We start from the raw sequence: 16,758 nt of genomic DNA on the forward strand, positions 1-16,758 counted from the left end.
TTTGTGGGTTACAAGGACTAGGTACTCTGCCTGCAATTTTGATAGCTGCCACTTGGTAACAGTAAACTTTGATATTTTTAGAACTCACGGTTAAATAACTGAGAGCTTATCAGAAAGTATGAGATTCAGTTAATTATATTTTTTGAGTAAAAAATTTTTAAATAATGAAAATGACAATATAAAATATTGACTACCCTGTAAGTAATACAGTGCTTCTTCTGTCTAGATGATCTATTTCTTTTCGAGAGCCTTTACTCATTTCAGAAGCACTTATAAAGCCATTTAAAATAATTATGACAAGTATCAACAAATATCAACATTAAATGCTCAACTGTAAATTCTGTGCCGATAGTATCATCATAACAATCAACTTTAACTAATATTAATTGAGCATTTACTCCGTGCCAAATATTTGCAAAGTGCTTTGATATGTCTCTTTTGGTACTAACATTACAAATGCCAGTGCTTATGCTGGTCTGCTCATTCTCTTTTGAAAGAATCAAAAGTGCTATTTTATTACCTGCCTCAATTAGAAGCTCAGCTGGATAAAGAATAATTTTAGTCTTATTCATTTTTAGGCTGCAAATGAAAAACACTTCTTTTCCCTCACATGTGCTTATGATCAATTCTAGAGAGAATTTTCCAGATCTGAAGATCAGAAGTCATTATATAAACAACTGGAGGTCACAACATTGTTATAAAATAATTATTTTAATGCACTATGCTTTAAAAATAGCAGATGTGTTAAAGATCAAATGAATAGTTTGTACCTATTTATAATCTGATTTTTAAAGTACACCTAGTATTCTTTCTTAGCAGAATAATTACATCTGAATTATTACACCTGAATACATCTTAGCAGAATAATTACATCTGAACATACTGTATGCTTCTTTAACATCACCTAAACTAGAACATATGCTGATAATTAAAGACATTAAGTCAATATTTCCTTGGCTTGTTAATAAATAATAATTATTAAATATGTAGTTGTCCAATATTCATAATTATTTTATTTCTCTCTTAACTGGATATGGTTTTGCTTTAATTTACATAACTTCACTAAAATTACTCTCTTAAAAGTTGCTACAATTCTTTTGAAATCAGAGTCTGCATTCATTCATTTATCCAGCCAGCCAGCCACCAAATTTTTATCATGTTGCTGTTATTTGCCTGGTACTACTCACTTATTTCCAAACTTGAGTGTGCATAAAGTCAACTAAGATGTTTGTCTAAAGTGTAGATTTTTGAATCTCACATCCAGAGATTCTGATCCTGGGATAGAACCTAGGTATCTCAAGCCTACCAAGTATACCCAGGTGATGCTGATGCAGAAATAACACTTTAATGACACTAAAAGGACACATCATCCTTGCTGGTCTTGTGGAGCTAATAGTCGAAGAGAAGGAAGGAAACATGGGAGGGATAGTTGGTTTAAAGTAAAAGTTTCAGCTGCAGTATGTTTTAGCATGCCTGTTTGGTTTTTTGTTTTGTACTGTTTTGGTTTTTGATCAAGGAATCATAGACCTTTTCAAAAATTTGCTGGAGCTACGCATCTTCTCCCCAGAATAAATGAACAAGCACAAAATTTTGCTCACATTTATGTATGATTCAGCTCCACAATAAGAACTCTTGGAATTAGGCTATAGTTGGGCACTAAAGAAAAGCGGTGAACTTGGCTGGGGTTGAGGATGGATTGGGGTACATTGGAGGAGACTGAAGGGGACCAGGAAAGGCTTCGTGGAGGAAATTCTTGGTTATTTGTGAAGTATGAATAAGTTCTCGTGAGGCATATATGGAGGATGATGGTAGGAGGGAAGCTTGGAGATTCCAGCCAGAAGGAGCAATGTGGACAAAGACCCAGAAGTGGGAGAGAGCCTGCCTTAGTTAGACAAAAGCAAGTGTCTTGTATGTAGAGGTTTGCTGTGCTACAGAAAACGAAGGCCATATTACATGATAAGGAGTTTGGACCGTGTCTTACATTAATTGTGGAGAGAAATAAGCACACTGATGATTTTGGTCAACAGAAGAATCTGTTTATGCATGCTGGAGCCTTATTTGTAGAACTTAGAGCAACACGTTGTCGAAGTACAACAAGAGAAAGTATTTCCTCTTTGCAAAAAACCTCAGACAGTGTCTCTCAGTGGTTTTCAGCATTCTACTCACCCTTTCCTCTTCCTCTATCTTCCCTTAGGGGATCCTGGAAATAAAGGTTCTTGCTGCTTTTTAAACAGAAATGAAAATGAGAACAAATCTACCTCCCTTGAACTTGTTTACACACACACACACACACAAATTACCAGTTTCAATCATAAGTTTTACAAGGTCCTGACTTAATTTTTAGTAAAAATGCAAACCCATAAACTCTCTTGAGATGGCTGTCAGCCTGGTCTTTTAGGCACCAGAAGAGGTCTGGTCAGTGAGCCACTCTCTCGGAACTGATTCTGTCAGCCACACGTGACGCCAAGGGAACTGAAATAAGTTTAAGGGACTGTGTGTTCTTTACAGAGGTCTTTAGTGCCATGTAATTCATTTGGCACTCATTTTTTTTAATGTATCCTTAGAAAAGGGAGAAATACTAGAAGAACGTTATTTTTATTTAGAACTAAAAACAGAATCACTACAGTGTATATTTCTGAACTTTGAGAAGTATGGTTTCATTGTCACAGCTTTCATGAAAATCGTTTGTTGTTTTAAATGTACGGAGTACAGTGTACTCTTTCAGCACTGTGCAAAAGCACTCAGAGACAACAGAGTGTGAGTTCACTATTTTTTTTTTATGGAGGAAGAATTTATCATGAATTTTGAACAAATGCAATCATCATGTCACTGAGAAAAACTGAGAACTGTATTTTACTGGGGTTTTGAAACGAGTCGCTGTTAACAATGTATCGTGTGTCAAGAGTTTGAGAATACCTGGGTGGTTGATAAACTCATTTTCATCAAAGTTCTACACTATATTAATATTTGTAAGTCAAGGAAGGGACATTAAAATATATGTTGTCAAAACTTAGATGAAAAATTTGTGTAAAATTTAAACATGTATAATGAAAGCTAATACTATATAAAGCAATCATAATAGAATCAGGGAATAAGTGAAACTGGGTTCTCTGAAGTTTCTCATTATTTGGGGCTGAGGTTTTCTATAACTCTGGAAATGTATCTTTCTTAATCACAACACAGATTCCCATGACCCTTGCTATCTCAGGCATTTTTCACACTTGCACATCTTCCACTAAACATGTTCAAAGATATCTATCAAATTACATGTCTACATCAGGGCTTCCGAAGCTTAAGAAGCAAATAAGGTACTCCTTCTTAAATAATGGTTAGATTAATACACTACACAAATTCTGGGGATTCCCCAATGATTCAATTCCATTTGAGAACAAATGATGCCAATTAAGGAAGACAGTGTCATAAAGGAAGCTTCCAGGAAGTAAAGATGCGAATTAAAGGATACGTTGGAACGGGTGATCTTTTCAGGGACTTTTCCAAGTACCAATTATGAGTAAAGAAAGGGGGAAAAAATACACGTGCTGCATATATGGAATCTTAAAAAAACGATACTGATGAACCTAGTGGCAGGGCAGGAATAAAGACGCAGACATAGAGAACAGACTTGAGGACACAGTGGGGGAAGGGGAAACTGGGATGAAGTGAGAGAGTAACATTGACATATGTACACTACCAAATGTAAAATGGATGGCTAGTGGGAAGCAGCCGCATAGCACAGGGAGATCAGCTCGGTGCTTTGTGTCCACCTAGAAGGGTGGGATAGGGAGGGTAGGAGGGAGGCTCAAGAGGGAGAGGATATGGGGATATATGTATCCTTATAGCTGATTCACTTTGTTGTACAACAGAAACCAACACAACATTGTAAAACAATTATACTCCAATAAAGATATTAAAATACACGTGCTGGATTCAGCCAATAAAGCACCCTATTATATGGCAAGAAAATCTTAGGATTCTCAAAAGATTGGAATTTTACTTTATTAAAGAATAAACATTTGAATTAAAAGATTGTTATTCAGGCATCTGGGTTCAAAATAATGTAGACCTTAAAATTAGGTAGTCAGTCAGCAAAGGGACTCTGGTTTCTTGTTCTTCGTGCATAGTATTCTGCTTGCTCCATATAAAAATGAGGAAAACTTTCAAAGGAAATGCGGCCTATGGATTTGAGAAAATTGGTCTTTTTCATCTTGAATTTCTCCAGCTTATTGCCTACATACATGTCTTAATTAGCTCCATGTCTGTCTCACTGTTTTCATCACTGTCAGTATGCTTACGTATGTCTATCAATGTTGTATACATTTTGCTTGTTTAATTTAGACTTATTCATATAGCTCATGTTTACCATGCTTCTGTGTAGTTTATAGTTATTGGTTAGGAAAGTTTGGTTTCTTTGTTTAATTTTTTATTAATATTCATAAGTACTCTACGCGTGACAGTCTTTTCAAGGCTTTTATATGTATTACTTCATTTAGTTATCATAACAATACTAGAAGGACATTACTATTATATGAGAGTCATTTTACAGATGAGGTAACTGAGGGTCAGAAAGGATAAGAGCTACACTCTAAACCCAGACAATTAAGCTCCAAACTCTGTTCTGTTATACTATCTCTTGAGTTCTATAGACACACATATGCAAATACAATGACACAGTCCTACTCTTTAGAAGTTAATGTTGTATATTTTTGTGTGGGAGTGGGGAGATAAAAGGAGGAAAATTTTGGTTGATGACTTTATTGTCAGTTATTTTCATACTTACTTTGTACCCAACCACCTATATCTTCTTCTTTTTCTTTTTTTTTTTTTTGCGATACGCGGACCTCTCACTGTTGTGGCCTCTCCTGTTGCGGAGCACAGGCTCCAGACGCGCAGGCTCAGCGGCCATGGCTCACGGGCCCAGCTGCTCCGCAGCATGTGGGATCTTCCCGGACCGGGGCACGAACCCGTGTCCCCTGCATCGGCAGGCGGACTCTCAACCACTGCGCCGCCAGGGAAGCCCTACCTATATCTTCTTGATCTTTATGTCTCTTTAAGTATCTCTCAATCTCTGTCACGTCCTTAATTCTTAATTAGTCAAACTGTATGTTATTAGATCTTTTAATCTTCCTACTTACATCCTCTTTTCTTCTGAAACTTCTTTTGAACTTTTCCTTCTACTCTTAGATTCATAACTATGAATGTAGATCATTGTCATACAGCTCTCTTGGTTGGCATATGTTCACTCTTTTTTTTATAGGTGCACCAACTTTGCTTCATATATTTTTCTATCATTTTCTTACATACTCATTGAAAGGCTATCGCAAATAAGTACGTAATCCGTTCACCTATGGACAGTGGAGTAACAGAATATATCTCCAACATACAAAAAATAGTGTGGCACATAATGACAGATTTATTTAATACAGCCTCCTCCAACAGAGATCACAGTCCTAAGATTCAGCATTGGAAAACAAGCCCTCTGTCCTCTAACAAAGAAGATGGAGGCTTTGAAACAGATGTTTAAAATGAATGCCCTGTTTCTGGAGGGAATTATGCAATAGAATGGACTCATGTATAGATGATTTGGGTTGGTCATAAGGTTTGTTCGTTTTTTTCCATAAGATGGCTCTAGTAGCACTTAGTTGTCTTTGACTTCATTTGAAACAGTTTTGTTAGATTGTATGTGACAGCTGTCATATCAGCGTGCATTTAAAAAAAGACTTATCAAAACTGAATTTTTGTGTAGCCATTTTAATATTGAAGATGAAAAAAAAGCAACATTTTTGGCATATTATGCTTTATCATTTCAAGAAAGGTAAAAACGGGACCAAAACGCAAAAATAGATTTGTGCAATGTATGAAGAAGGTGCTATGACTGATTGAATATGTCAAAAGTGGTTTGCAAAGTTTTGTGCAGGAGATTTCTTGCCGGACAATGCTCCACAGTCGGGTAGACCAGTTGAACTTGACAGCAATCAAATCGAGACATTAATTGAGAACAATCAATGTTATACCATGAGGGAGATAGCTGACATCCTCAAAATATCCAAATCAAGCATTGAAAATCATTTGCACCAGCTTGGTTATGTTAATCACTTTGCTGTTTGTGTTCCACATAAGTTAAGTGAAAAAAACCTTCTTGACCATATTTCTGCATGCGATTCTCTACTTAAACATAACAAAAGCCTTCCGTTTTTAAAACAAATTGTGATGGGCGATGAAAAGTGGATACTGTACAATAATGTGGAATGGAAGAGATTGTGGGGCAAGTGAAATGAACCACCACCAACCACACCAAAGGCCGGTGTTCATCCAAAGAAGGTGATGTTGTGTATATGGTGGGATTGGAAGGGAGTCCTCTATTATGAGCTCCTTCCGGAAAACCAAACAATTAATTCCAACAGGTACTGCTCCCAGTTAGACCAACTGAAAGCAACAGTCAACGAAAAGCATCAGGAATTAGTTAACAGAAAACACATAATCTTCCATCAGGATAACACAAAACCGCATATTACTTTGATGACCAGGCAAAAACTGTTACAACTTGGCTGGGAAGTTCTGAATCCTCCGCCATATTCACCAGACATTGCACCTTCGGATTTCCATTTTTTTCGGTCTTTAAAAAATTCTCTTAAGGGAAAAAAGTTCAGTTCCCTGGAAGACTGTAAGAGGCACCTGGAACAGTTCTTTGCTCAAAAAGATAAAAAGTTTTGGGAAGATGGAATTATGAAGTTGCCTGAAAACTGACAGAAGGTAGTGGAACAAAAGGGTGAATACATTGTTCAATAAAGTTCTTGGTGAAAATGAAAAATGTGTCTTTTTACTTAAAAACTGAAGTCACTTTTGGGCCAACCCAATAGATCCCTTTGTCAAACTTCATGGTCTCATTTCTCATATTTGCTTTAATAGATCATTCCATGAGCTATTTCTTCAAATGTCTGGTGGCAACCACAAACTCATTCCATCCTTCTTAAAAGTGTCCCACTGTATGATTTGAACAGACCATTAGGTCATTAATACTGGGCAAATTTCAAATCAGGAAAAAAATGCCCATGGGACTTGAATTGTAAAACATAATTGTATTATTGGAGTTAAAATGTACTACATATAAAGAATCTCTTGAGATGAGTAAAACTAAATTCTAAACAGTTTGAATGCTTAGTTCATAAGTGACTCAATAAATATTTATTTAATGCCTGTCATGTATATTATACATGGAGTGTACAAAGATGGCTAAGAGATGAAGACTTCTCATCAAACGCTTATAGTCTGATGAGGAAGAAAAGGCACATTTATAAAGAGAAATACTACGATAGGCAAAATGACATATGCCAGAAGAGAAGCAATTTATCTGTGCAATGAAAATTTATAGAAGAAAGAAGAGAAAAGGCTTCCCACATAATATTTTGTCTTGAAAGATCGTTGATTTTGGACTTGGGAGAAAGGGATCAGTTCAGTAAAGTTCTGGTCATTTATAAGCCCAGGATACACTTGCACAGTCCTGAATTAAAGAGAATAAAATGTTTATCTTGAAGATGTTATTTTGAAAACAATTAGAAAACATTGTTTAACTAGAGATAATTTTACTATATTAGGAAAGGCTAATATAGAGTTTGTCTTCCCTTGTGCTAAGATAAAATTTATATTCTTGCCTTTATCTCAAGGCTTCCAGCCTTAGTGATTCCCACTGTAGAACTCTATACTTAACAAAAAAGGACATTTTATGAAAACAAATAATTTCCAGCTTCAAATGCTAAAAGAAAAAAAAAGGAATAAAAATCTATCTTAAATGCTTAGTATCTAAATAAGTTCATTGTCTGCCTTTTCACTTGACATTCCCAACACATTCAAATGACTCATGAATCTCCTTTATTTCTTATCTGTTTTGATCTTAGATAACCTCAATTTAATTGTGCCGTGAATTTCACAGCCCTTTTATTGGAAATATCCTCCTCATCCCTCCCCTAAAGTCCATGTCTTCCACAGCGTCCCAAACTAATCTTTTCCACTAAACGTTTTGAGCAGTTTAGCATCTCCTGAATTTTTCCCTTGCCCTTTTTCCTACAATACTAATTATTTGTATACCTCCCTATGACCTGTTCATAACAGCAAACAAATGCCTAATCTTGCTAGAAGTCTACAGTAGGGCAAACACTGTTTCCTCTCTATATAGATTGACAAGAGAAGTATTGTCTTTATGTTCAGCAAAAGATGTCACCTATATCCTTTAAACTCCGTGCTAAAAGACATGCTGTGATATCACTCTTTGCTGGTGCCCAGCCCTTTTAGTAGGGTGGGGGCAGGGCAGGGAGGGTGGTTACAGTAGAGACAGCCCTGGAGCAGCAACCAGAAGACATGACAGTGTTGGGAAACTCCGTCAGATTGAGTCATTGCTACCAGGCTCTGAAAGAGAATCATGGGGGTTATTTTGCATTTTCTTCAAGTGATTGTGAAAAAGACAAAGTAGTTCCATATGGTGGCAGGGAGAGAGCTCAGAGCCAAAATAAAAATCTGCTCAGCTTGTCAGTATGTGAGACCTTAAAGTTCAGATATCTAAGAGTCTGTCTACTGTTTAAAAGAGCTGAGGCCAAACTTCAATTTGTCAAACATAGAACTCCCACTGCCTTGGATAATGAAAGAGACTCCCCCCGCCCCCACCCCAAACACAGTGAAGATGTAAAAATGTGAGAGGTATAGCAATCTCTTAAGTCGACAAAATTAGTGAGAAACTAGATGCCTGGGATTGGGCTGCCTATTTTAAAGAAAATAAAGTTAATAGAATCACTTGTATGATACAGAGGTATATTTTGAAACCTACTCTTCCATAATAGAGTGCACTGTTGTCCTACATTCATTAAGAAATATGATTTAGTCTTTCTAGTTAACTGAAGTTTCTGTAAGTGAAAGAAAAGGAGTAACTATATTTTCATCAAGAATGACTAGAAAATCATGACCAGTTTCAGTATGCATGTGTTTCATTTTCCCTTCAGATGCTAATTGAAAAAATTAAAAAGCTGACATTCTTTAAAGTCACAGACCAATTGGTACTCATAATTTTTTTCCCCCCTTAATTAGGAAAAATGGTTTGAAAAGGATAAATGCCATGATTCTATTTTGTGGCTGCCTTTTTGGTCACAGTTAATGGTATTTTTTGGAGTTTCTGTGCTGTTGTTATTTTGGGGTTGGTTGTTGTTGTTGTTTTGGCATCCTTCATATTTTTGTTCCTAAGCCAGATACTTTGCTCTGTAATAACATTTGGTTTTTATCTCCCAACACATCATCCTTCATGTAAGACACATCTACACTGGCTGAACATAAGAAATAATTGTCCAAGATTCTCATGGTGTTATTTTGGGGGGAAGCATTCTCTCCAGTGACCCACACTTTAAGTCCTTTTCACCATAGTCATATGCAAAGCTGACTTTGCCCCTTCTGTGTATTGACTTTTCTTTTGTAAAGTGATGTTCCATTATCAGAATAGAGAAAGTCATGGATAGTTAATTATACGTATTTTAGAAATTAACCAGAACCATTAATAAAAAGAACCACATAAATATTCTGTTTGAGCCTCAATTCAAATAAGTTTTCTTATCTAATTCGAAAAAATACTTGGCATTAGTGAATGGCCAGCTCTTAGTCTGTCCCTAATCAGATAACCAGCTACAGTTGTTGGCTTTGGGTCAGTAATTGCTATTCTGTGCTAGGTAAAAAAGAATGAGCCCCTTAACTGTGCAGAGGACCTGTCCTTGACTACACTATTATTCCCAGAATCCTTGTGGGATTCCACAGAAGCATAATTGGGCTCATCTGTAAATTGCTTAAACTAGTGTTGAGAAAAATTATTTTTAAGAAATGCCATCTCTATTTCCCAGTGGAAGAGAACAACTCTTCCTTAGAAGTGCATAAGCAGCTCCCTGCAACATGTTAAGGATATAAACATAGAAGGGATGAATACTACTGTATGTAAATTACACGTTCTACTCAGTCTTGTACGGTGAAAAAATCCACTGTTCCTCAAAATACTGGTCTCCTCTACTTTTTTTTTACTGAGATATAATTGACAGGTAACATTATATTAGTTTCAGGTGTACAGCATAATGATTTAATATATGCATATATGTATATATTGCAAAATAATCACCACAATGTCTAGTTAGCATCCATCACCACACATAGTTAAATTTTTTTTCCTTGAGGTGAAACTTCTCAGATCTATTCTCCTAGCAACTTACCAATATACAACACAGTTTCATTAACTATAATCACCATGTTGTACATTGCATTCCCAGGATTTGTTTATTTTGTAACTGGAAGTTCGTACCTTTTGACCACCTACACCCATTTTGCCCACCCTTCACTTCTACTTTTATATCATTGCAACCAATATGTTCTGGTATTTGCATTGCACTATCTTGGGACTCTTCTATGCTTCTGCTTCTTGTTTTCAAGATCCCTAATTTGGGCAGGCCCTTAAGGAAATATTTTACACCTTATTTGGCTTTTATTTTTTTTCAAAATAATTTTAGCTGAAGAATTTACCATAAGCGTATTTTCATTTTGAATTTGTTCTCTGATATCAGTTGGGTATGCACACAATACAAATAAGTCATTCAATAAAACATAAGAACTAATAAGAAGACATAAGTTTTCTTCATTTATTCTGCTTGCATAATATATCAGACATGTTTTCATATTCTGGAGTCTCTGAGAAGATGAGAACAAAAACAGAACTGGAAAGATCAAGAAGGGTGTATGTGTCTGTGTAATTTTTAATTATTTCAGTTGGTTGACAAGGAAATGGGATGTTGAGTATCTAGCTAAATGAGATGCAAAAACTATCCTTCTGAAAATATGACCCAGGTATATTTTGGTTATTAGGGTTATTGATATTTGGGTCTGAATTTACTTGCTACCTTCAGCCTACTGAAAATTGATTATACCCGTCATTAGTTCACATCCATAATTTCTTTATTCAGTGAATGTTGAGCCTTTCCTCAGTATCAGACGCTGTTTGTTCTAGATTCTGGTGATTCAGAGTTGAGTAAGATACAGCTTATGCCTCAAAGAGCTCACAGTTTATTATGAGAGAAGACAAGTAAAAAGACAACTAAAGTAAAGCACAATAAGTTTCATCATAAAGATATCCATCTGATGTTCTTTGAGATCATACTTGAAATGAATCTTAAAGGATGAGTAGGAATTCAGCAGTTAGAAAGGCCTTCCAGGGAAGCGCCTTCCTGGGAAAGGGGACAGAGAAATGAGAATGTGATGCTTTGAGAGAACAAGTGTTTGATAAGCCTGGATCATTATGTGTGTGTGCAGGAAGTAAGAGATGGAAGGTGTGGGGTTGGTGTGGGAGGAAGCAGACAAGGGCTAGATCTTCAGAGTCCTCATAAACCACAATAAGGAACTTGGACTGTATCTTTCATGTGCTGGGAGAACAACTGAGGGCTTTTAACCAGAGCAGAGGAATGACGATGAGAGGCATGTTTTGAATGAGCCACATGGAGAATGGATTTTAGGGGGAAGTGGAAGGAGCTAAGCTCAAGACATTGAGACCAGTTGTAAGACTTTTTTAATAATACAGAGAAGAGCTGCCAGGACTAGACGACTGACCTTCAAGTCTTGATTAAGTGGATCTGGAAAAATGTCTCCTTTTACTCACAGACCCTAGCATACATCGTTGATGAGTTCTGTACTGGTGGAGGTCAGGACAAAACATTGTAGATGTTTATTCTACAATTTATTCTAACCCTAACGTACATACTTGCATACATATTTAGAGATATGTAAAGGCACCCTTAAACTTGTGACAATTGATGGTATAGTCATACCATAGCTGCCAAATTATGTTGGAGAAGAATATGTAATGACATGGAAACATAGTCATAAAATCATATATGAAAAACTTATTGTTAAAAAGCATGTGAAGTATGATTCCATTTTCATTTGTGTTTATACATGAGAAGAAACTGTTTTAAAGGGTACAAAATTGACATAAGTGATTACTTCTAGAGTGGTAAATGAGATGGGCCTGTGGGCAGAAACTTTACTGGCACTGTTCAAAATGTTTATAGAATATGATCAGGTATTACATGTATACTTAAATATAAATAATATTTTCTATTTGAAGAGGGAATAAAACAAGGAAAAGACTAAGTGTATATAAACCATAATGTCAAGAGTAGTTATATTTGGAGGTGAGATTTGGGTTACTTTTTATTTTCTTTTTGCTTTTCTCTACTTCCTGAATTTATAATTGTGCATTCCTGTTGCCTTGGTAACGCAAAGAAACCATTGTAAATTATGAAGCTTGAATTATAACCCTCATATAAAAGTATAAACTATATTCAACACATAGCAGTCACTCAGTTAATATCAACTCAACATTTGTGCTAAATTACCTGCAAAAGACAGTGTAGAAAATCACTGTGTCCTGGAAAGTCTATCCCCATTAGTGAGCTTAAAGCTACTGCAGGGAAAATGGTATTGACTTACCTTAAGTCAAAAAGAAGGAAAGTCATCACAGTTTATAGAGAATCCAAGAATCAGAGTTGGAATTAGCATCCCTCATGCAAAAGTGCCTGTGGGCTAAACTTACCCACTCCCAGTGGAGAGGGAGATTTCAGGCCAGCAGAGTCATAGCTACTTAATTTTGAAATCATTCATCTTCCCCCAGACTCTGATTCTGTGTTCACCAAGCAAGCAACTTTCTGATTATAATTTGGCTTTCTATGTGAAACTCCCTCTAAGGAGACCATGAGACTGGGCCCTTTATTTTGACTGTAAATGGAGACCTGACATAAGTCCCCCTTAGTTTTGCAAGTGTATGTCTGTCTCTGAGAGGCTGAGAAAGTTATCAAATTAAAACTGCAGACCAGATCTAGAAGGTGGTGAATTCACCCAGGTAACATGTCCTAGGACTCCCTTCGGTAACCTCTCACCTTACTTTGCCCTGGTGAAACCCACCTCCACATGGGCTGCCCACAACGTAAAATGTGAATTCCCAGTTAGAAATTCTACACTTTTGCATCACCAGTGACTTTTAGCCTGACTCTCAGAGTTTTAAAATATAAGCTTGGGGCTTCCCTGGTGGCGCAGTGGTTGAGAGTCCGCCTGCCAATGCAGGGGACACGGGTTCGTGCCCTGGTCCGGGAAGATCCCACATGCCGCAGAGCGGCTAGGCCCGTGAGCCATGGCCGCTGAGCCTGCGCATCCAGAGCCTGTGCTCCGCAACAGGAGAGGCCACAACAGTGAGAGGCCCGCGTACAGCAAAAAAATTTATATAAGCTTGTATTCGATAGCTCATTAGAAGCTTTCTTCAGCCTTCTGTTAACTACAAGTTCTATTAATTATTGAAACCAGTAAAACTTGAGTAGTGTTTAATTGTATATTTTGCTCTGGCTAAAAAAATCTCTGCAGAATATGTGTGAAATATTTTGGCACAATTATACAACAGTACTGTTATTTGCTAAAAACATTGTCAACCTCACAAAATAATAATGGGACATATACATATACTTAGGTGCAAACACGAGTCAAATATGTACATATGGAAAAATATATATATATATATCTTCAAATATTAATTAATCTTTATTATTTCTGTTTAATAGTAATGTAGAATTTTGTTCAGAGCTGGCCTGGGTCCTAGTAGTGTCTCACTCATACAGAGATTTAATCACGCATTGTCTATACGGTGGATAGGATTCATAAATGAGACTCAGGCACAGAAGTGGTAACACACATGGATTTGAAGGGAATATGCTAGATAATTTTGATGAATGAGAACCGAGGAGTTTTCGGTGGAGTTAGAGAGAGGGGTAGGTCTCAGTCAGAGAAGACTTTGAATATCAAACTGAGGCTACTGACAATCTTAGTTTAGCTATTCTGAGCCCTGACGAGCCAGTGAAGGACCTGAGCAAGTTTGCATTTGTTCAGAGAGCCCAGATGGATATGAAAGCAGCATATGGGATCCATAGGGAATGAGCAGACGTTAGGGAACTACATTAGGCAACTATTGTGATTTGTTCACTAGTTTCTGAATTCTAGACCAATATTCTTCAAAATGTTCTCCTTGGACAGTCTGCAAGGAGTAATCTGAGTTACTAGTTGAAAATACAAATTCCTCAACCTAGTGAATAGGTCTTTTTCACACATGACCAGATGATTTGATTATATGGGCAACTGTTAGAGAGTCCCTGATCTAGGTTAATGTAAATTTTATATAAGAAATGTTTCTAGGGCTTCCCTGGTGGCGCAGTGGTTGAGAGTCCGCCTGCCGATGCAGGGGCCACGGGTTCGTGCCCCGGTCTGGGAGGATCCCACATGCCGCGGGGCGGCTAGGCCCGTGAGCCATGGCCGCTGAGCCTGCGCGTCCGGAGCCTGTGCTCCGCAACGGGAGAGGCCACAACAGTGAAAGGCCCGCGTACCGCAAAAAAAAAAAAAAAAGAAAAGAAAAGAAAAGAAATGTTTCTAGAGAGTAAAGCAGGGTCTTTGAAGAATGCCATTTTTGAGGTTAAACAGTTGGGGTTTTGAACTTAGTTTTAGGAATACCACCAGAATGTAGGTCCCTCGAGGGCATGGCTTTCTGTCTGTTTTGTTTGCTGATATATCTTAAGTGCTTAGAACAATTTCTGGTATATAGTATGTGCTTAAGAAATATTTGTTCAGTGAATACATAATGACTAATAAGAACTTGGATTTTCAAGTCAACCATAGTGAAATTCCAGCTTATTTAGCCTCTCTGAGCCTTGGTATGCAAGATTTTGATATTGATACCTGAATCACAGATTTAATATAAAAATTAAATTAAATAACAGCCGGAGAGCATTTAGCAGAATGCTTGGCACAGAGTAAGTCCTCCTTTAGCACATCATCAATATTTAATATTAACACAGTGATATATGCTATAGTGACACTCTACAGGGCATTTTTTGTTTAGAGATCAATACTTGTAATAAAATAAACCCATCCTCCTTTTGTGGATCCTACATTATCAGCAAACCATATGAGTTTAAGTATGCCATAGTAAAATAAACATCAAGCACACAAGCCACAGAGAATTTTACCTATATGTAATTTGATGTCCTTCCTTCCTTCCTTCCTTCCTTTCTTCCTTCTTTCCTTCATTCTCTTCACCCCCACCCCAACCCCTTCTCTCTCTTTCTTTCTTTTTAGGGAGCTTTGGTCTTATACCAGTTTGTTGGAAGGGCTGAATTCAGAGAAGGGAGAAACTGATGAACAAGGCAAACATTCAGCAAACCAGTCTTCTGGGTTCTGTTACTCTGTTGAATGGCTTATCTTTCTTTTTTTTTTAACTTCAGGTTGTATTTAAAGGGTCACACTGGGACAGCAGGAAAACAGAGCAGCCTGATCTTACACGGTGCTGATTTCAGCACTAAAGATGCTGATAATGACAACTGCATGTGCAAATGTGCCCTCATGCTAACAGGAGGTAAGTCCTACAGGGCCTTTCTCTGAGTTATGTCTCATTGGTTTGAGGCTTGAGGTTTCTTATCTATGAGAAAAGACTATGATCTTCTGGTCAGGAAACTTAAGAGCAAGTCCCTAGAGATCATTTTGTTCTGCCCACTAATTTACCATATGTTCTTGTGCAAGACATTGCTAGCGTATTTAGAAGTTTGCCTCCTCCCCCAGCATTTATGGTGGGGGTGTGCTAAGCTTGGTTCTGAATAAATTCTTGAACCTCTTAAAGTCCCAGTTGTTCTGCCTTCTAAATACTCATAGTGATACCCATAGTGGAATGAACAGCAATTTGAGGATTCAGCATACAGAAAAAACAAAAACCCAAAATTTCTTACAAAATGCTTTACAACTGTATAATAGAGTTCATTGACCATTCTGTTGAAATGGAGTAAGAAAAATAAAGAGGTGTAGCTAGATATAAAGTTATACAATTCAGAATAGCTATACCAGGGCTTTACATTATAAGGTATTGACCTCTGCAAGACATTTGAGCTGGTATAGGAGATACCAGATACCATTAAATAATATTGTATCACTGAGTAAGAAAGTTAATCCTTTTGCACTCTTTAAGTACTTTTCTAGGCTTCTGATTGTGTCAAAGAGGAATTCTCAGTTTAGTACTAGCTTATCTATAATACTTCTTTAGCACTTACTCAATAATTACCTTTCGTAGCAAAGAAAGAACAAACTCCTCAGCCTCAGCTGAAGGGCTTTGGTTAGGCAATGGCACCTACCTAGAATTAAATAAAATGATTTTGTTTTAATTTTATTGAGTGTTATGTCTACTTTTATTATAGTAAGTGGTACTGATTTCCTCTTTAAAGGAATGATATAAACTTCATTTTAAAAAGGATTCACAAATATTTGATATTTAACTAATTAAAGAAAAATATTAAATATTAATAAAAGTTGTAAATGGTCATGGCAAAAACCGAATAAGTTGATAAATGACTAATTGAAGTCTAACACTGAACTAAAACCTGATGGCAAATGATGTAGCTCAAAAATGTTACAGGCAAAAAAGGAGTTGGCACCAAATAAAATTGTAAAGGAAACTTTTTTTTCAGTGTTTGTCTTCTAACAGTTTTAGTGTTGTTTCCTTCTCTTTTTTTTTTTTTTTTTTTTTTCTTGCGTTACGCGGGCCTCTCCCTGCTGCGGCCTCTCCCATTTGCGGAGCACAGGCTCCGGACGCGCAGGCCCAGCGGCCATGGCTCACGGGCCCAGCCGCTCCGCGGCATGTGGGATCCTCCCGAAACGGGGCACGAACCCGCA

At 37.1% G+C, this 16,758-nt stretch overlaps 1 protein-coding gene across 2 annotated transcripts in view; it reads left to right on the forward strand.

Moving 5' to 3' along the window:
* ANGPT1 (angiopoietin 1) overlaps positions 1-16,758 on the forward strand; it is a 252,366-nt gene that overhangs the window by 224,318 nt on the left and 11,290 nt on the right. For both annotated transcript variants that reach the window (XM_007446535.1, XM_007446536.1), the window contains exon 8: positions 15,324-15,454. In XM_007446535.1, coding sequence (XP_007446597.1) covers positions 15,324-15,454 — 131 coding nt within the window. The remainder of the gene's footprint in view (positions 1-15,323; positions 15,455-16,758) is intronic.

The sequence above is a fragment of the Lipotes vexillifer genome, unplaced genomic scaffold (assembly GCF_000442215.2).
Source record: "Lipotes vexillifer unplaced genomic scaffold, Lipotes_vexillifer_v1.1 scaffold327, whole genome shotgun sequence".
NCBI lineage: Eukaryota > Metazoa > Chordata > Mammalia > Artiodactyla > Lipotidae > Lipotes > Lipotes vexillifer.